The sequence below is a fragment of the Syzygium oleosum genome, unplaced genomic scaffold (genome assembly GCF_021117445.2).
Source record: "Syzygium oleosum isolate NSW1041296 unplaced genomic scaffold, Sole_v2.1 Sole_v2.10, whole genome shotgun sequence".
Lineage (NCBI taxonomy): Eukaryota > Viridiplantae > Streptophyta > Magnoliopsida > Myrtales > Myrtaceae > Syzygium > Syzygium oleosum.
The window spans coordinates 6,505,132-6,527,923 of NW_026607494.1; the positions used below are offsets into that span (position 1 = coordinate 6,505,132).

The 22,792-nt window shown below is 41.0% G+C and overlaps 1 protein-coding gene across 1 annotated transcript; it reads left to right on the forward strand.

Annotated features, from left to right (window-relative positions):
• The first annotated feature begins 11,066 nt into the window (after positions 1-11,066).
• Positions 11,067-11,745, forward strand: LOC130139161 (heavy metal-associated isoprenylated plant protein 47-like). The gene is made up of 3 exons (XM_056315588.1): positions 11,067-11,072; positions 11,194-11,302; positions 11,456-11,745. Exons 1-3 carry the CDS (start codon positions 11,067-11,069, stop codon positions 11,743-11,745), a joined length of 405 nt encoding a protein of 134 aa, XP_056171563.1.
• The last annotated feature ends 11,047 nt before the right edge of the window (positions 11,746-22,792 follow it).

Consider the following 22,792-nt stretch of genomic DNA (forward strand, 5'->3'; position numbering starts at 1 on the left):
TTGATTAAATAGGCTGCCGTGATCACACAATCTCCCCAAAAGGTTTCAGGAATTGAAGCTTGATACTTTAGTGCTCGAGCTACTTCCAAGAGATGTCGATGTTTGCGCTCAACAATCCCATTTTGTTGGGGAGTGTAAGTGCAGGAGCTTTCATGGAGTATCCCACGAGAGGATAGAAAAGATTTGCATTCACTAGTGAAAAACTCACGCCCATTATCTGTACGAATTCTTTGGACAGATTTGCCGAATTGATTTTTCACTAAGGAGATGAAATTCGACAGATTGGAAAAGGTTTGACTTTTGGATTGCATAAGAAAAACCCAAGTGGCGCGGGTATAATCATCAATGATAGTGAGAAAAAAGCGCGATCCATCACGATGTGGGGTATGATAAGGACCCCAAATATCCATATGAATCAATGAAAAAGCACTAGTAGCGCGAGATGTACTAGTTGGGAATGATGTTCGCGATTGCTTAGCCAATGGATAGATTGGGCATTTTGGATGAGGAAAACGAGCACTATGACCCAGACGTTGATGAGAAAGAAGGATTTTATTTCTAGTGGTAGCATTACAAGAGACTTTCTTTTGAGACAAATCTGTCGAAAGACTAGTCCAGAAGTATAGACCTTGTACGATTCTACCCAAGCCCATCAGTTTGCCAGTCGAATGGTCCTGAAAGAAGCAATTTTTGGAATTGAATATGGCACGACAAGAATTATCCTCACAGGTTTTGGAAACATATATGAGATTGAACTCAAAATCAAGTATATAAAGAACATTTTTGAGGATAATATTTGGACTGAGATGAACAGTGCCAATTTTATCGACATAGGTAGTGTTCCCATTTGGAAGACGTGCTGACACAGAAGAGTGGGGTCTTTTGTGAATATGAGAAAAAAATTGTTCATCGCAAATTATGTGATCACTGGCACCCGAATCAATTAGCCATGCATCAACTGAAATCGAATTCCTTGAAAAAGAAGTACCTGAAAAACTCCCAGTCTTATCGGTGATTTTTAACTGATCTAAAGCTTTCATAATATTCTGGTACTGATCTTAGGTAATTGTTTGGTGCATCCTGTTGGTCTCTTGTGCTGATACCTGGAAAGCAGTAATTTCTTTTTCTCTTTTTTCTTTGTCATTTGGCTTTCCATGTAATTTCCAGCATGTATCAATTGTATGATGTGGACGCTTACAATATTCACAAAATTTACCTTTCCCTTTGGAATTTTGCCCACTCCCCCTTTGTGATGACGTGGCGCCACGTGGGCCATTAGATGGTTTAAAAACAGGGGCTGATGTGGCTTGATATGGACCATATGATTCGGCGGATTGGATGGACAGATAATGGCCATTGGATCCCTGTCTTTGATCCTGGCCATCCACCCGAAACCCTTTAGGGTTTCTTTCTTCCTCCAGCCGCACATTCGCAGTTCGGTGAGATCCAAAGCTCCCGATGCTTCGCTGTGGTAGTTCTGTCGGGGCCGTGAGAGCGACGCCTTCCACTTGCGCGTGTTCGGTCGTGGCCAGGCGTTGGCTTTCCTCTTGGACGGCTAATTGATAGATTCGACCAAGCGCCGGCACCGGCTCCATCGCAAGAATCTGTGACCGGAACTGTGAGTAAGTTTCATTTAGGGTTAAAAGAAATCGAGTCACCTTCTCTCGCTCCTTCATTGCTCTGTATTGTCGAAGAGTTGTCTCGGGTCCCTCGAGTGTGTCGTCTCAGTAAATCCCTGTATGGGCTTAAGCAAACTTCTCGGTTGGTGGGAGTCCGGTTGCGACATCGGAGGTCAAGCAATTCCCGATCCATGTTCGGACCAGCTGGTTACACTTGCGCCAGTGTCGCTGCAGTCAATCGTCAGTCGGCAGAGGGACGGATCCGTCGAGAAAACCGTCTTTGTCTTTCGTGACCAAGGCTCGCCGGAAATCTCGAGCCCAGTTTGTGTAGTTGTCTGCTCCGATCAGTTGTTGATTGATAAGTCGTAGCTCCGGTCCGTCCGCTGGCGAGGTGTAGAGTGGGTTGCCGGGTTCTGGATGGCCGCCGCCGGCTGGGATGGCATACGGCGCAAAACCGGGTTGGTAAACCGGGTAGGGATTTGTTCCCAAACTCGGAATTTCGGATCTGTGACCCGGAGCCCCCAAGCCCGACCCACTATTCGAGTTGGTCCCAATAGGAATCGAATTACTTACATTGGTTTGTACTTCAAAGCCTGGAGTTGCTTCTTCTCCTGGTGCACTATGTTGGCCCCGTATCTGGCTTGGGCCAGTGGCCCATTGACCCTGAACTGGAAACCAGTGGACTGGTTGCCATTGAACGGGGTCGGGAATTTGAACTGGAGCAGGACCAGATCCGACAGGGTATTGGGCAGATGACCGCTCGTCTTGGATCGGACTGATTTGGTCGGAGGTCTGATTTTGAGGTGAATTGGGAGCAGGATCACGGATTTCGTTGGACCTTGTATTTTGGTTCTCTGACATGGTTCTGCAGAATATGAATTCCTCCCAAAAGGTTGACTTGTTTTGCAGAAATAGGATCGCAACAACAAATCAATAAAACGGAGGCAATTCAGAAGATTTTCGCGAAAGCTTGGCTAGAATAGTTTGGCTCTGATACCATGACAGAAACCAAAAATATTGGAGACTTTGTATTGTATTGCACTGATTTATGTGCTTGTACACAAGGCAATTTATAGTACAAGAAGGAAAGACAAAAAAAGGAAAAACAATATACAATATTACATTTCCAATTTTACTAAATCAATTACGGATTAACTGAATCAATTATTCCGTAATCAATATCACAATCAAATCCTTTTATATTTCCAATCATATCTCCAACAGACGAGATGGGTGAAGTGACTGTCTGGTCCGAAGCCATTCATGGTATCACATGGATCGAAGCCAATACTCCTTGTCGAGTGATGATATATGAAATGGAATTTGAATAACCACGCAAGAAATATCGCCTCTTGGATAGATTGTAGAGTTATTGTTATCGATAATTATTGTAGTTTTATTCAAACTTTGGGTTACAAACATCACCTCTGTCGGCCGTGCGGGGGTTCCCTGGGTTACCAAAAAAAAAAAAAAAAAAACATCACCTCTGCCTCTCTCTCTCTCGACCACCACCACCACCACCACCACCTAGCGTATAGAAAGGTCAAGGGCTTCTATAGATAAATTAATATTGTTCCTAGATATCTTCATGAAAACACTTAAGCTTAAAATTGCAGGAATATTAAGCGGATACAACTCTAAATGAGGTTCTACTTTTACTATTATAGACATCACAAGCTATAACAAATTTGACTGACACTATCCTAATATTTACAAAGACAAAAAATGTAAAAAGGTAATTAAAAAATAACATGTTATCTAATGATTTAGGAAATGGATTGAAATGAAAACATGTTCTAAAATCTAGGCAATAACATAATTATGAAAACTTGTGAATAGTATCAAAAAATCGATTTATTTTTCACATGCAAAGTTGAGGAATTAGATTGAACAAATTGAAAGCCTATGGACTAGATTGCACATTCCGCAAGTGTTTAGCGACTAGATATCATATTTCGCAACAATTTAGAGACCTGTGGCGACTTTCTCCATTATTTGATGAAGTAAGAAGGTCCACATTAAACATTTAGAAATGATTCAAAGATCATATCAAACGGATTAAAAATTCAAAAACGACATTGCATATTGAATCAAAATTTAGATACCATTAGTGCCATTTAGGGGTGAGTATGGTTCCATGGTAGAATCGAAAATCGAACTGGTCCGATTCCAGGTTCTGATAAAACCCGGTCCGGTTTCCAGTTCCCTATTTTTAGGAACATGTACTGTGCGGTTCACTTCCTAGTTCTCGAGGGAACTGAGGACTGGGAACCTACAAAACCCTAAACTAGAAATTGAGAATTCACGCTGGTGAGGCTTGGCTGCTTGAGTTGACGTCGTTTGTGAAGCTAGACACATTCTTCCTCAGTTCCTCTCCGAGAGAGCGACTCTCTCTCATATTTTGTGAAGCTAGATGCATTCTTCTTCTCGGATCTCCCTTCGTTTCTGTCTCTCCATCATCATCGTTGTTGTCAATCGTCATCTCCTCCTCCTACTTTCGTCATATTAGAGAGAGAAGAGATCGCCTGTGATTTTCCATCCCGACAAACCCATAAGAACCCGCCCTCCTTTGCTTTCTCTGTGGCATTGCCTTTTGTTCCATGATTCAGGTCGATTTCTTGCTTGGGCTGTTGCTTGTTGTCGATTTCCAGTGATTCTCCCTGGCCGCGATTTGGCATTGCGTCCTTGATTTCTGTTAAGTGCTAGTCTTAGGTCGAGTCCAAGACAACACTGGCTCTGTCCCCATTTGCGCGTGCTGGTTCCTCTCTTGTTCCGTCCTTGATTTGGGTTTATTACGGAAGATTTGGTGAAGATTTATATTCTGTTTCTGACATTTAGTGTATCTCTTATTATTAGTTATGATTTACTTTTGCTTTTAGTTAGCATAATATTTAGTATATCTTTTATAATTAGTTAGAGATATTTGGTAGGTCTTTTCTTTCTCTTTTCAGTTAAGCAATACGTTGTATAAATATTTGTATCGTACGTTGAGCAATACAAGAAAATTATGAGTTCTCACATGGTATCAGAGCCATAGAGCTTAAACATATCGAACAATTCGACTCGCATTGTTTGCGATATGACTCTGGAAGCGTCTACCAAGAAAGTGACTGACCCTTCCTTGCCATATTATCTCAACACCTTCGACAATCTTGGAAGCGTACTTGTTTTGTGCGTGCTGACCCGAGATAACTATGCAACATGGTCGAAGGTGACGAGACGCGCATTGCGGGCGAAAAATAAACTCGGGTTTATTGATGGATCGCTAGAGAAGCCGAATCCAACCGCACCCGAGTTTAATGCCTGGGACATTTGTAATTCCATGATAGTTTCATGGATTTTCAATTCCTTTGACAAGAGTCTACAGGGAAGCGTGGCATACGCAGAAGATTATGATGACATTATTTTTTAACCATATCAAACAGGGTCTCTCTCCGGTGCACATTATTTTTTAACCATCGTCGATGATTATAGTCGGGCAGTTTGGGTCTATTTGATGAAGGAAAAATCAGAGACGTACAAAGTCTTTGTTAATATTTGTCGTATGGTAAAGACCCAGTTTGGTCGAGTAGTTAAAATAGTGAGAAGTGATAATGGCCGTGAATTTCTTTCTAATTCCATGAAAGATTTTTTTTTCAAAAGTGGAGTGATACATCAAACATCATGTTCCTACATGCCACAGCAGAATGGGCGAGTTGAAAGGAAACATCGACATATCCTCAATGTAGCATGGGCACTTCGTTTTCAAACGAATTTACCAATTCGTTTTTGGGGTGAATTCGTATTAACGACTACTTATTTAATCAATTATACTCCAACTACTTTATTATCTGGAAAAACTCCGTTCGAGCTTTTGTTTGGAAAACCGCCGGATTATAATCATTTGCTAGTTTTCAGTGCATTGTGCTATGCTCACAAACCGTCAAAGGGAAAAGATAAATTTGAAGAAAGGGCAAGAAAATGTATATTTTTGGGATATCCATACGGCACGAAGGGTTGGAAGGTTTTTGATTTGGAAACTAAACAATTATTGGTATCTCGTGATATTATTTTCTATGAAGAGAATTTCCCATTTGCTCATCAACTTGCACATGAGGATTAAGACTCCCTTCCTCTTTTGACACCAGCTTGAGAGCTGGGTCCTATTGATAAGGGGTGGAATCAACCTCAGGGGGGAGGAAGAGAGGGTTCCAAGCCAAGTTCGTAAAGAAAATGAGCAGACGGTGATGCGAGATTGTGATAATACAATCCAAGTGGAAGAGCAACCTAGCGAGCGACCCGATAAACAAATTCCACTCCCAATTCGCCCTGTATGACAAAAAAAGACAGCCAACCCATATGCGAGATTATGTGTGCCATACGGTCCAAACGAAGACCCCAACTCCTCAGCCCACTCCATCGATATCTTCCAGTACGGTCTATCCAATCGAGAAGTTTGTTTCTTATGAACAATTTACTGAGCCTCACATCGTTTTTTTAGCTGCTGTTGATTCTGATATTGAGCCTAGGAATTACACTGAGGCTATTAAAAATCCTTTGTGGAGAGAAGCAATGGCGACAGAAATTAAAGCACTAGAAGATAATAAGACATGAACTTTAGCAACTTTGCCGGAGGGTAAGAAACCCATAGGGTGCAAGTGGGTTTATAAAATCAAGCATCGAGTTGATGGTAGTATTGAGCAATATAAAGCTCGTCTTGTCGCAAAGGGATTCACCCAGATAGAGGGTGTGGACTTCCATGAAACCCTCGCACTAGTGGCCAAACTAGTCACTGTACGGTGTCTTCTTGCAGTTGCATTGGCTCGTAATTGAGAGTTGCATCAGATGGACGTAAACAATGCATTCTACATGGTGACTTGGATGAGGAAGTTTCTATGAAACTTCCACCAGGTTTCGCGACAACGGACTCAAATCGTGTATGTCAACTACAAAAGTTCTTATATGGCCTTCGGCAGGCATCTCGAAATTGGTTTTCAAAATTCTCTAATGCATTGAGGGAGTATGGTTTTGATCAATCATTAGTAGACTACTCGTTGTTCACGTATTCTCATGGCAGTACTTTTCTAGCCGTGTTAGTATATGTTGATGATCTTATCTTGGCAGGCAATAATTCAAAAAAGTGCGCAACGCTCAAACGGTACCTTGATGAGCGTTTTCATATTAAAGACCTTGGCCAATTAAAGTATTTCTTGGGAATTGAACTAACGCGGACAACTTCAGGGTTATTTCTATGTCAGAGAAAGTATGTACTTGACATCTTATCGGAATGTGGCATGCTAGCAGCTAAACTAGCAACTTCTCCAATGGAGCAACAACACCGGTTAGCTACAGCAAGTGGACCTGCCATGACAGACCCAAGTTGCTATCGTCGATTAGTGGGACATCTACTTTATCTCACTATCACTCGGCTTGAATTATGTTATTCTATCCACATACTTTCCCAGTTCATGCAGGAACCGAAGGAGCAGCACTGGGAAGTAACGATACGAGTTCTTCAATATCTCAAGAAAAACCCAGGACAAGGGATTCTATTATTAGTCCCAACTTCACTTCACTTGACTGCCTTTTGTGACTTTGAATGGGCAAGTTGCCCGATCACTCGGCGATCAGTTACTGGTTACTTTGTACTACTTGGTGGTTGTCCCGTGTCTTGGAGAACTAAGAAGCAGACCACAGTTTCTCGGTCCTCTGCTGAAGCTGAATATCGCGCTATGGCAATTGCCACTAGTGAATTGATTTGGTTGCGCACTTTACTTGCCTCTCTTGGGGTATCGCACGACAAACAGAGCACTAGTTACTGTAGATCAGTTTCTTTGCTTGAAACGCGATTCTTTCACAATTGCGGTCGAGCGGCCGGTGATTAATGAGGGTGTTTTGTTTTGGTACCGAATGGTATTAGAGTGTTTGGTCTTCCTATGTTAGTTTTCGTCGGGTATTTCTGTCTTCTAGAACGGAAATGAGAAGGAAGGAGTATAGAGCTTGCAAGTCTCAAATGCGACATGGTACTTGAACAAAGCTTCAGGTTTTTTTTTAAAGCAAGTTAACAGTATGAGGTAGAGGAGAGTAGGGTGGTGGGTGTTGCTAGATTTTGCTCATCAACTTGTTTCTACCCTCTCACGAGTCATTGACACGAAGATACTAGTCCACGAAATTTTCTAGCGAGTTGCTTCACAGGAAAACTTAAATCGTGCCTAATAAAAATAACATGATTTTTGTTGCGGAAGCTAAGCGATCGAATAATAAAATTAATAGAACAAAAAAAAAATTGAACACTAAATTTATGTGTTTCGATCGTAGTGACCTACGTTCATGGGGAGAGCAGCAACGAATTCTATTATATATCAATCGATACAACGGAGATTACAACCACACTCGAGTCACTCAAACACTTTCAGTATTTTTCAAGCCTTAATTACACCCAATAACTCACGCAGTGATTAGCCCCACAATTCCTCACGAAATAATCTATCTCGCAAAGAAATTATACACAAATCTTACTACAAAATTTAATCGTTACAAATACTTGAACTCTTGGTGTAATTTCATGAACAAAATTACAAACGCTCTGCCAAGCACCCAGCACCCATGGATGTCACTCAGAAATTTAGCGCTCACGGCACTCTCGAGAAGAAACGGCGCTTCTTCGTATTATCAACAACGGCCTCTCTAGCAAACCTGACCATGAGCATATATACTGTGGACTTCTTGGACGACGTCAACAAAACGAAGGAAATTGCACGTGCAAAAAATCTAATTGAATTCGGTCAACAAAGTTAACCTCCTGACTTTCCTCTTTTGACTTCTTTGGCCGACTACAGGGAAATATAATTTTGTGTGCCCATCCACTTAATTTTATTTCCCAATCAAAAAGAGTTTATACATATTTCTTGATTTCGGATGTCCGTAGAATATTCAATTCGGAATATTCAAACCTCCACAAATAATAATTAATCTCGGGTCAGATTTCGTCTATTGAGCTCAAACTCGAGACATATTTTAACAATTTTTATGCTATCAGACTGCTCCTTGGAATTGTTTCCAGGGTTCCTCACCAAAGAGAGGGGAAGCAAGCCTTCCTCCGAGGGCCCCCGCCGCCGATCCACTTCTACGAACGGTGGCGGGCTCCAAGGATGCAAACCTTATTTTAACGTGCCGAGATTTGCATGCTTTGCATCCCTCACTTTCTCCTGTATCTTTGTCTTCTCCCTGTATATTTGTCTTTCCCAAAAGAAGGAAATACCTTATTTTGCTTTACATCTAGGGCATCCCGTGATTCGGACGAGCCTCTAGATGAAGCAGTTTAAGGTTATGCTTAGGACCACACAGGGGAACTTAAATTGTGTCTAATAAAAATAACATGATTTTTATGCTAGCATACCGTTCAAGGAGAAAGGGGACAACATTTTATATAGGGCTCCTGCTCTGACTACATACTATATATGAAGTTCTATAATTTAAGTTTTATGTTATGTGTTTTGAACTTTTTATTATTTATTTTATTTTATGTGTTCATCTTTTATGGATTGTTGCTACTGACAAATGAGAAATTTTCATTTTTTTTTGCTGCGTTCACTTTCATTTTGTTTAAACGAAAAATGAAACACAAAAAGAAGAAGAAATTGGCCGGTTTCTAAGTAGACCCCGGAACCAAACGGAACAGGCCTTGGAACTTATGACAAGGTAGATTTTAGATTTTAGGGTATAAATGGTAGATTTCGGGTTCAAGAAAGTGGAGAACCGATTTTGATTGGTAGATTTTAGGCTCCAAATGGAACCTCGAATTCCTCACGCTAGTGTCATCGTTCTCGAAAGATGTCTATTGTGACTCGTTAATCTTAAGAAATCGTAGGCCCCGAACCTTTTCAAGGAGGAGCTTAGAAACTTCGGCGAGCAATACATCGGCTGGATTAGTTCTAATCACGAGTTTGTCCGTGATAGTCAAATTCTAGGAGCTTTAGTAGGCGATATCCGCCCATTGTATGCTTTTTGTACGTTTGATCGATTTCTCCATTTTGAAGTGGTTGCTTAAATTAGAGAGATAAAAGAGTAAATAATTTTCTTCTCAAAAGTCAGAGAGAGGGAGGCAGAGAAACGAGGATGGCGATTAACCGGGAGAATTACAATTTGCCCCTAAATTTTTTGGGATTGCGACAAGTTGCCCTCCGACGTTTCAATTTTACAATTTCCCCCCCTTACCCCCTAACTTTTTTGAAATTGAAGGCGTTGTGCTCCCTAACGTAGACTCCATCCAAAATTTTGTAACATATTTGACCACGCCAATGCACATAGTTAGATGTGAAGGTAAATTGGTCATATATCATCTACATGCCTGAGAAACAAATATAGGGACCATTGAAAAAATAAATGATTTGAAAAATAGTTTCCTAAAAATGATCATTTGTATCGGTTGCAATATTGAATGAACGAAAAATATTTTCATCGTTCACAAAAATATTTAAACATGACTTATTGTCAATAATGAAAACATTTTCCATTGATTAATAATTTCAAACAATACAAGCTTTCATTTTTAGGACATTATTTTTCAAGTTATTCATCTTCCACGGAATAAACGGAGCCTATATATCGATATGCATTAGACGTTAATTCCAGTTGAATTCTCGCCGGATTTTTAGTCGCACGCTCTCACGAGCAATATGTTTATGAACTCTTCTTCTACTTCTTCGTCGTATGTGCTTATACAACGAATTTTCCCTCAATAATCCATCACGTGCTGTCACGTGGTCTGAGCTCAAAGCAAAATTTGGTCAGAATCAAAGCCGAGGGCCACGATGCAACCAATTCCTAAACTTCACGGGACAAATTGCAAAATCGAAACATTGGGGGGGGGGGGGGGGTGTAATTTACAACAACCCTGAAAACTCGGGAGGCAGTATGCAATTTGCCCCCTTTTCCCTTAATTCGACGATTGATCATAGAAGTTTCACTCGAAGCTTCTACTTCAGTCAGAACTCTATTACTTACTAGTCAATGACTTTGATTGTTTTCAATTTGGGAACTTTTTTTTTTTTGGTCTGTCAGGTGTATTCGGGGTACTTTTTTTTAGAGTGGAGGCCTTTCCAATGAACTTCAATTAGCGAGTAAAAAAAACTGATGGATTGGACTAATCGCAGTTTAGATCTTTTCGTCTTCGATTATCGAGCTTACACTATGAGAAGCGCAATGATTACTTCACTTTATAGTTTATAATAATACCTAGTCATTCATTTTTTATTTTTTTTTTGGTCTAGCTCCATGTTTGAATGGTAACTTTGTCTTGCCAAGTTGTATAGCAACAATAATTCCCAAAGCATATCAATGGTCGGGTTTAAAACCATCGACTTTTCTTCCGAGGAGAGGCTATAAATAGAGAGGAGTCCCTCAGTTCGTCCCCACCCTCCTCTAATATTTTCTCAAAATTCTGCAAAAACAAAGCAAGCAAGCGCCATGAAGGTAATATGATGTGGGAGAAAAAAGCAGTAGCTTTATTTTCGAGAAATCGTGAATTGATTCACCTTATGTCGCATGCTAATTCACCTTCTTGATTTTCGTTCTTTCTTTTTTTCAATGGTAGCAGAAGGTCGTGATTAAGATATTCATGAACGATAGCACCTCGAGATTCAATTGTTTCAAACCCCAAAGCTCTCACTCCAAAGCTTTGAAAGTTGCGGCTGGCTTTTCAGGTAATTGCTAGATTTTTTGTTTCTTTTTATCCCTTTGACCGTTTAGGCACATCTTCTGTTTATTAATTTAGATAGGTGATTGTTTTGAGATTGAGAAGAAGAAGAACAAACCCTCTTTTGATTCGAAATCGACCCGTTTCTTTTCCATTCCAGGAGTTCAATCCGTGGCATTGGTGGGAGACGACAAGGACTTGATCGAGGTGGTCGGAGATGGGGTTGATGCGGCCAAGCTCGCCACTTTGCTTAGGAAGAAAGTCGAGTTCACAGAGATCGTGTCCGTGAGCGAGGTCGGCGAGAAAGACAAGAAAGAAAGCGAGAGCAAAGACAAGCCTAGCGAAACGACAACAACCGAGACCATCACATGGTTTTACAATGGCCGAAGCCCACACTATGAAATCGTGTGCGTCCCACACTACAAGGAAACCTGGGGTTGGCCCTTGTAGGATCAACAAATAATATTTAGATATTAAATCACACATTCTTATAAGTTTGTTAAATGAAGGCATAAACTGAAAATATATAATAGCGCTCCCCCTTGCCTATAGGCTAGACTTTTACCTAAAACTAAGTGTGGAAATCAAAGGGTGATTTGTTCCTAGGTGGCCGGTTTTCAGCCTAGAACTGGTAACCAACCCTATGATTTGGTACTCAAAAACAAACCAGTCGGTTTTGAAACTACTCCGGAACTGCCCAGTCTTTTTTATTCATGCAAAAAATCACATTCTTATGAGAAAATGTCAATATTGTGACATTTCACTGTGACAATGTATGTTGGTCAAGTGGTTATGGTATTGTTTGTTCATAGTGAAGATTGTGGTTCGATTTTCGTTTGGTGCAAAAGTATATCTTTTCTAAAAGAAACTTTAAAACCGGTTCTCAAGTAAGCGGGAATTGAACCAATCCTAGACCGGTTTTAGCTTTGCGGTACTAGAAAGCGAACTGATTTTCCCTAGAACGGCCTTGAACTAGTCAATCTAGGCCGGTTCGGTTTAGTTGCCGAGGGAAACCAGACATGATGCTCACCTCTAATAGAATATACAACAAGGGATGTAAGTAAGGGGCCAAGAAAATTTAAATTTACGATCTCATGCTTCGATATCATACCAAATTTTGTCAGGCCATTGCCAACTATTGTAAAAGTTTAGGCTATTAAATGAAAGAATAATTTAGTATCCAAATGTTCTAACAATGATTGACTTATATAAACGTATATTGTCGATGCAATGACTTATACAATACTTTTTTACATTTGTTCTAATGTAATCTCACTATTTCTTGAAATGTAATTAGCTTGATTTAGTGAAGTGATTCAATTTATATACACAATAATCTCTCGATACATATGTTCAGTACATAAAGAAGGAGAACCACCCATTTTCCACACCGGAGTTTGCAAAGACGTCTATTTAACGGAGGGCTTCTTCCTCATATTGATCGAGCTCAATGCTCGTTTCCGTGCCTGTTATCCCGGATTGAGCTCGTGTTTACTTCCTCCCGTGCACTGTTCAGCATCGAAATGATCCTCGAGTACCTTGGTGATTTAGTCGTCCTCGACAAGGCCATGCTGCAATGCGTCCGGCGGGATTATGTCTGCGCCATCTCCTGCTTGGATCCATACTGGAATAGAGGCCTTGGGACTGACCATTTCACGCTCTCTTGCCATGACTGGGTAAACATATATAAGTTTATTGAAGAGTCATCAATTTGCCAGTTATTGCATGAATCGCCCCACAATTAACCCTCAAGCATCATGCTAAGTAGAATGATTAGATTATCACATTGCTTTGACATGATTATAAGTTAAACATAGATCATGGTGACATAACGTTTAGTGATTGTAATAAGTAGAGTATTTACACAAAAATACACTGATTAAAAACGTTTAATCAACTCATAATCTTTTACATGGATACTTAATTCTGGTTTTGTTACAGGTTCCAAGGGCCAGTGGATATGGGGCTCAGACATACTTCAACTCCATTGGATTGGAGCCCAATCCAATGCCAATAATGACGTCTCTTCAACCCCAAGAAAGACGTCTCGTTTCCCAAAATGAACCTCCAAGCCGAGGACATCGGACCGCACCGTGCCGGCGTTTTCTGCCGAGGCAGCACATGGCCGCATCAGGCTGGTGCTACTGCGGCACTGGAAGAGGAAAAGGACGGCAAAGTCTGTTGGAAATATGGGATAAATTGATGGGTGAATGAATGAGAAATTGATGCTCAAAGAACACCCTTGAGTTGGAAGTGGGAAGTGAAAAACACTATTCCCACATTGGAAAAGAAAGAAGGTTATGGAGTGCTTTATATACAGTTATACTTATTTGAAGTGGTAACTATCATAGCAAAAACTCTCTGCCTTGCGCGCAGGCGCAGGGGGGATGCAAATCCGACGCCCGACAAGTTGAAACTTGGGCGCGAGCGCACATCCCGCGTACACGATTGCAAGACCGAAAAGTGGGCCTCGCGACGAGCCCAATTTTGCCTTCTTATTTATTTTTTTCTTTCAACTCAAACAGTTACGAATTTCATAACGTGCGACAGATTTAATCAGCCGTTATTCCCATACGTATTGATCTTATAACGGCAGAATTAATCGGCCGTTATTCGTATTGATCTTATAACGGCAGATTTAATCGTCCGTTATTCGTATTGATTTTATAACGGCAGATTTAATCGTCCGTTATTCGTATTGATTTTGTAACGACAGATTTAATCGGCCGTTATTATTCCCGAATTGCTCTCCCCTCTGTTCCTTTTTATCGAAATCATTCTTCCTCTGGTTTTACACTCTCTCTGCATTTGCACTGTTTTTCGGTAGTGTTCATTTCAAGTTTGTTCGAGTTCGCCGGAAGCTTGGAAGTGCCGTGCTCTCTTCTTCGCTGTCAACCGTTGTATCCTGGGAGACAGACGTTCGCGAAACCTCGGTCGCGTACTGGAGGGAACGAATCTGTTTTAAGGAAACTGTGTCAAACACAGGCCTCGGTATTCATTTGTATCGATTCCAACTTTGTTATTACAATTTCATTTCTTTACTGTTCTATATTGTTTGTAATATTTATACTGATGCCGATTTGAATTTCGCAACAATCTTAAAACAGATTCGTGCTTTTACAAATTCAAATGGCTACTGGTAAAGAAGTCGTGGATGTGGCTGCTGGAAACGATGGTGTCGATGTAGCTGCTAACGACATCACCAAAAACTCTGCCTATGCCTCAGCTGTCCAACTGTCTGGCTCATCCTCTGTTCCTTCTGCGGTTTCTGTCCACCATTGTGAGAAACCTGAAAAGTTCGACGGATCGAACTTCAAAAGGTGGCAGTAAAAGATGTTGTTTTATTTGACAACTTTAAATCTTGCGAGATTCTTGACTGAGGAAGCTCCTAAGTTATCCAATGGAGAAACGGATAAGCAAGTCTTCAATGCTGTTGAAGCATGGAAGCACTCTGACTTCCTGTGTCGGAACTATGTCATGAATGGCTTACATGACTCATTGTACAATGTCTATTGTGCAAAAACGACGGCAAAGGAGTTATGGGAAGCCTTGGATCGGAAATATAAAACAGAGGATGCCGGAGCAAAGAAATTTGTTGTCGGTCGATTCCTTGATTATAAGATGGTGGACTTTAAAACTGTGATCAGTCAAGTGCAAGAAATTCAAGTGATCTTGCATGAAATTCTGACTGAGGGAATGATCTTGAGTGAAACCTTCCAAGTGGCTGCTATTATTGAAAAGCTACCTCCTGGGTGGAAGGATTTCAAGAACTATCTCAAGCATAAGCGAAAGGAAATGAACCTGGAAGAGCTGATTGTTAGACTTCGAATTGAAGAAGACAATAGAGGATTTGAACGCAAAGGGTTCAATCCTACTACAGCTAAGGCAAATGTTGTGGAACTTAGGCAAGGCCACAAGAACAAGAAGATTGCCAAGCCAAAGTTGGGACCAAAAGGAGGAGTTTCCAAGAACAAGTTTCAAGGAAAATGCTTCAACTGTGGTAAAATGGGGCATAGATCTATGGAATGCAGACTTCCGAAGAAGAAGAATTATGAGACAAATATGGTGAGTGGCATCGCTCAAGACGTGTCAAACATAAACCTTTCTGCAATGGTTTCTGAAGTAAACTTAGTTGGGTCCAATCCGAAGGAATGGTGGATTGACACTGGTGCTATTAGGCACATATGCTCCAATAAGGACCTGTTCACAAATCTTGAACCAATTAATGGGGAAAAGGCTTTTATGGGAAACTCTGCCTCTTCTGCTGTCGAAGGCCAAAGGAAGGTGTTGCTGAAGATGACCTCAGGAAAAGAGCTGACTCTAAACAATGTTCTTTATGTGCCAGAAATCCGAAAGAACCTGGTTTCTAGGTCTCTGTTGAACAAGCATGTATTTCGTATGGTATTTGAGTCAGATAAAGTTATTTTGTCTAAATCCGGAATGTATGTGGGGAAGGGATATGTAACTGATGGGCTTTTTAAGCTCAATGTAATGACAATTATCAATAAAGATAATAAGTCTTCCGTTTATTTGCTTGAGTCTTCCAATTTATGGCATGGTAGACTAGGACACGTTAATTATGATACATTGCGTAGATTAATTAACTTGGAACATATACCTTCATTTCAAATTGATTCAAAACATAAATGTGAAATTTGTGTTGAGGCAAAATTAACGAGGTCATCATTTCAAACAATTGAAAGAAACACCGAACCCCTTGAATTAATTCATAGTGATGTTTGCGATTTGAAATTCGTACAAACGAGAGGTGGTAATAAATATTTTATTACCTTTATCGATGATAACACTAAATATTGTTATGTGTATTTGCTTAAAAGCAAAGATGAAGCCTTAGAGAAATTTATTCTCTATAAGAATGAAGTTGAAAATCAACTTAATAAGAGAATTAAAAGATTGAGAAGTGATAGAGGTGGCGAGTACGAAGTACCAATTGGTGAATTCTGTGCACAACACGGAATTATACATGAAATAACTGCGCCTTACTCTCCTCAATCAAATGGTGTTGCTGAACGTAAAAATCGCACATTGAAAGAAATGATGAACGCGATATTACTAAATTCAGGTTTGCCTCAAAATATGTGGGGAGAAGCTATATTGTCAAGCAATTACCTTTTAAATAAGGTACCTCGAAAGAAAGAGGATAAAACCCCTTATGAGTTATGGAAAAGTAGGAGACCATCCTACAAACACTTACGAGTGTGGAGGTGTCTTGCAAAAGTGGCGGTTCCAACACCAAAGAAGACAAAGATAGGTCCTAAAACGGTGGACTGTATCTTTATAGGCTATGCACATAACAGTAATGCATATCGATTTCTTGTGCATGAATCAAAAATTTCAGATATACACAAGAATACGATCATGGAATCTAGGAATGCATCATTCTTTGAAAATGTATTTCCTTGTAAATCCGATGATGGATCAAGTTCATCTAAACGAAAGAATGAAACTATGAATGAAGAAAGTCACGATTCGGCTCATGAAATTCATGACTCAGATCATGAACTAGAACCGAGACGTAGCAAAAGAGCAAGAGTGGAAAAATCTTTTGGAAATGATTTTCTAACTTATTTGTTAGAAAAGGAACCACTAAATTATGCAGAAGCTGTGAATTCCTCTGAGGGACCTCTATGGAAAGAAGCAATAAAAAGTGAAGTTGATTCTATTTTGCAGAATCATACTTGGGAGCTAGTGAATCTTCCTCCTGGTTGTAAGCCTTTAAAGTCCAAATGGATTTTTAAAAAGAAAATGAAAGCAGATGGCTCTGTTGATAAGTACAACGCCAGACTTGTGATCAAAGGATACAAACAACGAGAAGGCTTAGATTACTTCGATACTTATTCTCCTGTGACGAGAATAACTTCCATTAGGATGATACTTGCAATTGCAGCATTGCGAAATCTCAAAGTACATCAAATGGATGTAAAAACAGCTTTCCTAAATGGTGATTTGGATAAAGAAATCTACATGGAACAACCTGAGGGTTTTATAGTTCCAGGACAAGAAAGGAAAGTCTGTAAATTGGTAAAATCATTGTATGGCCTAAAACAAGCACCAAAGCAATGGCATGAAAAGTTTGATAATGCAATGATTACCAATGGTTTTAAGATCAATGAATGTGATAAATGTGTCTACATTAAAGAGACAACAAATGGCTATGTCATTTTGTGTCTTTACGTAGATGACATACTAATTGTTGGTAGTGATGATAAAATGATCAAATCTACCAAGTATATGTTGAATTCAAGATTTGACATGAAAGATATGGGACCTACTGATATGATTTTAGGAATTAAAATCACAAGAACATCAGAAGGTCTTATTTTAAACCAATCACACTATGTGGACAAGACTCTTGAAAAATTCAACATGAATGATTCTGGTATTGCTAGAACACCATTAGACAATAGTCTTCATCTTTCCAAGAATAGAGGAGAGGGTATTTCTCAAGTAGATTACTCTAGAGTTGTTGGAAGTCTAATGTACTTAATGAGTTGTACTAGACCAGACATTGCCTATACGGTTGGTAAATTAAGTAGATATACAGGCAATCCGAGTGCTGACCATTGGAAAGCAATAGTGAGAGTATTCAGGTACTTACGATATACTTGGAATTATGGCCTGCATTATACCAGATACCCAGCTGTTCTGGAAGGATATAGTGATGCGAACTGGATATCTAATATAAAAGACTCAAAATCTACTAGTGGATATGTATTCACACTAGCAGGAGCAGCCGTATCTTGGAAATCCTGTAAACAAACTGTTATAGCCAGATCCACAATGGAATCTGAATTTATAGCATTAGATAAATGTGGTGAAGAGGCTGAATGGCTACGCCATTTCTTAGAGGATATTCCAAAATGGCAAAAACCTGTGCCACCAATAAGTATACATTGTGATAGTCAATCTGCGATTGGAAGAGCACAGAGTAATATGTATAATGGTAAGTCTAGACATATACGTCGTAGACATAATACCATTAGACAACTACTCTCAACAGGAATTATCTCTATTGACTACGTAAAGTCAAGGGATAATATTGCGGATCCGCTAACCAAAGGGTTAAACAGAGAGTTAGTTGAGAAATCGACAAGAGGAATGGGACTGAAGCCCATGAAAGAATAAGTTGGTATAAAGGAAACCCAACCTAGTTGACTGGAGATCCCAAGATCTAGGTTCAAAGGGACAACCTAATTATATAAACTTAGTGATGTCACTGTGGGGGTTATCTCTAAAACCATTCCTATATAAAATAACAGTGATATTGTAATGGAAAGGATAGCATTTTGCTTTAATGATTCTTAAGTGGAGTAAACAAATTACTCAAAATTAAGTAATCACCTATGTGAGAGAGAAGTGGGGCCGCTTCAAAGGAGAATTATTTAAGGGCTAAATTCTTTAGAAACTCTTGCAGAACCAGGTTGATGTTCATGGCCAAAACGAACATAACTATGAGAACTGAACAAACGTTTAGATGATTCCTGTGTGAAGTGTATGGTTCATTTACATAAGAAAGCTGGACAGTTCAAGGACATCATGTCTACTGGACAACTAGTAAAGTAAATATATTTTCACAAGGAAAGGTTCAAATGGTAACACCTACCTATCCTATGCAGGTTTCAATTGTTGAACACTATCACAGAGTCAAAACTAAAACAATTTTCATTCATGTGGGGGATTGTTGGAAATATGGGATAAATTGATGGGTGAATGAATGAGAAATTGATGCTCAAAGAACACCCTTGAGTTGGAAGTGGGAAGTGAAAAACACTATTCCCACATCGGAAAAGAAAGAAGGCTATGGAGTACTTTATATACAGTTACACTTATTTGAAGTGGTAACTATCATAGCACAAACTCTCTGCCTTGCGCACAGGCACAGGGGGGTGCAAATCCGATGCCCGACAAGTTGAAACTTGGGCGTGAGCGCACATCCCGCGTACACGATTGCAAGACCGAAAAGTGGGCCTCGCGACGAGCCCAATTTTGCCTTCTGATTTATTTTTTTCTTTTAACTCAAACAGTTACGAATTTCATAACGTGCGACAGATTTAATCAGCCGTTATTCCCATACGTATTGATCTTATAACGGCAGAATTAATCGGCCGTTATTCGTATTGATCTTATAACGGCAGATTTAATCGTCCGTTATTCGTATTGATTTTGTAACGACAGATTTAATCGGCCGTTATTATTCCCGAATTGCTCTCCCCTCTGTTCCTTTTTATCGAAATCATTCTTCCTCTGGTTTTACACTCTCTCTGCATTTGCACTGTTTTTCGGTAGTGTTCATTTCGAGTTTGTTCAAGTTCGCCGGAAGCTTGGAAGTGCCGTGCTCTCTTCTTCGTTGTCAACCGTTGTATCCTGGGAGACAGACGTTCGCGAAACCTCGGTCGCGTACTGGAGGGAACGAATCTGTTTTAAGGAAACTGTGTCAAACACAGGCCTCGGTATTCATTTGTATCGATTCCAACTTTGTTATTACAATTTCGTTTCTTTATTGTTCTATATTGTTTGTAATATTTATACTGATGCCGATTTGAATTTCGCAACAAAGTCAGGGTCTACGGGGGATCCCTGAGGGGTTCTCGTACCGCGGAATGATGAGAACGAGCAAGTAGTGCATACGCTCAAGTAGCCACGAGGTTGCGAGCCCGAGGATCGCCGGGTGGATACACGCCGGGCGCACCCTGGTGGTGATATCCGAGCACTGCGAACTTCCTTTCATTGTCATGCTAGACTGGTCAGTGCGGGTCGCGGCGGGCGAGATACTGGGGGCAAAGTAACATGTTCACAAAAGACCTTCATAATGCTTCTCAATTTTGACCCGTCCATGCTATGTTTGACGAATATGTTGTACCGATTTCTGAAAGATTTCAGTCGATACTGTTTCGGCTATGTTGAGGATCTTTGTGTTCGTATGTTTCCTTTCCTCTTCTTTTTTTGGCCCCTCGGACAAATTTGGACGTATTGGCTTATCTTCTAATGTCTGTATAACGCTCACTGTTGAGGTTATGTCGCTACCTAACTTCAACTGAAACATAAGACAATAGTGAGGAGGCATAAGGAGTTCACATCTTAATGAGACGCTCATGTCACCTAAAAAAGCACATACCGAGCAATTTGGTGCCATAAGAACTTACTCTAGCATGGATTTAATGGCTTGTCAGCCTCTTTGGGGTGCCACAAGCCTTCTTAATATAATCGGCGATTTGGCGCGTACCGAAATCAACATCGCATGGGAAGTGCTTAGTGACGCGCTCGTCAATCTCTTATGCGATCCTCGTTTTATACATCCCCATTTATTTAAATAGCAAATTATGGTCTACAACATCACTTGGTTGGTACAGTATACCTGTATACTGATCTTAGCCCATCTAACTTTACTCTAGAATTTTTAGGTCCGCTATCCATACGAACGAGATTTAACAACAGGGAATTATTTCAAGGACAAATAATGAAAACATATCCATATAACCTAAGATGTGATTGCAAGATAAGTACAAGCAGATTTTTCAACATTCTCAATATTATCTTATTTTACATATCCGCACAAGAATGTTTGATTCACCCGTTTCGTTTCCAGAAATGATCTTGATGATTAGCGACACGATTTACCAGGTCGTAATTTTCGTACAAACACGCCACCCTGTCCCTTTCTAGACAGGTATTGTTGTGGGGAAAATTACAAAAAAAGTCCTAAACCTTTTGTAATTGTGCCAATTCAGTCATAAACCTTTTTTTTGCCAATTCAATCATAAACCTTTTGCAAACCAGCCAATTCAGTCCTTTTGGCCAGCCGTGGCGCGGCCGCGACGTGGCCGGCGCGGCCACGGCCGACGGGCGCGTGCGGCGGCCACGCGGCTGGCCGGCCAAAAGGATTGAATTGGCTAGTTTGCAAAAGGTTTAGGACTGAATTGGCAAAAAAAAAGATTTAGGACTGAATTGGCACAATTGTAAAAGGTTTAGGACTTTTTTGGTAATTTTCCCGTTGTTGTGCCAAGAGATTATTAACATTAATCAATTAGCTCGGTCTTACAAATGACTCGGTTAAAGTTGACTTGAGGTCGGATCAAGAAAGAGAAATCGACTTATAGTTTTTATGAAAAGGACATGTCATGTGATGGTACCTATCTCTTCCATATGGTCAAAATCAACATGCTTTAATTATACGGTATTAGCAGAAATAATTGAAAACTAGCAGATAATCACAAAGGAGAGATGTCATCATCCCTCTAACTAAGTTATTGGACGAGGAAAACCTTTTCCTTTTCCCTCTTCCTTGCACTCCATAACCCAGCACATAATTTTTTTTAATGAAAACTGTCGTGTCTTTTGAATTTCTAGAAGCCATCCCCCCCTCCTTGTCGAATTATGCCTTGTCGTAACTTGTTGGCTACAAGCCCTGGACGACTTGGAGATCCACTACGACAAAACAGATGAATCGAAGCTCGTTGGTCTCTCCATTTCAAACGAAGTTTATTGTCACTTGTGACCTTAAGAACATGTGGGCCACTTTCGCGAATAAGTTTTTGAGACTTTCGTGCATTTGATTTGGGGAAAATTACCAAAAAAGTCCTAAACCTATTGCAATTGTGCTAATTCAGACCTAAACCTTTTGCAATTATGTCAATTTAGTCCATCCGGCCACTTTTGGCCGGCTGGCGTTAACGTGGACGCCGGCCGGCTAACGTGGCATTATTTTAATTTTTTTTTTCCTTTCTTTTTTTTTTCTTTCCTTCTTCCCCCTGGCCGGACCGGCCAGGGGGAGGCGCGCCCTCGCCGGCATTGGCGAGGGCGAGCCTCGCCGTTGCTGGGCGAGCCTCGCCATGGCTGGGCGAGCTCGACCTCGCCCAGATCTGGCGAGGTCGAGCTTCGCCATGGCTGTGGGCCAGGTCGAGCTCGCCTAGCCATGGCGAGCTCCGCCCTCACCTCGCCCAGCGACGGTGAGCCTCCCCAGTGGCTGGCAAGCTGGCCCTAGCCCCTGGCCGGTCCGGCCACCGGGCGAAGAAGGAAAGACAAAAAAAAAAAACAGAGAAAGAAAAAAAATAAAAATTCAAGCTCCGCCATCGCCGGCCCTCATTAGTGCCGGCGAGGCTCGACCTCGCTCAGCGGCGGAGAGGGTGACTCGCCATGGCTGGGTGAGCTCGACCTCGCCTAGATTTGGCGAGGTCAAGCTCGCCTAGCGGCAGCGAGGGCGGCTCGCCATGGCTGGGCGAGCTTGACCTCGCCAGATCTGGGCGAGGTCGAGCTCGCCCAGCAGCGGCAAGGGCAGAGCTCGCCCAGCCATGGCGAGCTCCGTCGATGCCGGCCCTCGCCCAGCGACAGCGAGGCTCGCCCTCGCTAGTGCTAGCGAGGGCGAGCCTCCCCAGTGGCCGGCGAGGTCATATCGCCGACGAGCCTCCCCCTGGCCGGTCCGGCCAGGGGGAAGAAGGAAAGAAAAAAAAAAGAGAAAGAAAAAAAAATTTCAAAAAAA

Coding starts and splice junctions, on each gene's coding strand:
- LOC130139161 (XM_056315588.1), top strand. Junction 11,303..11,455: donor AGTTGCGGCTGGCTTTTCAG/GTAATTGCTAGA, acceptor TTTCCATTCCAG/GAGTTCAATCCGTGGCATTG.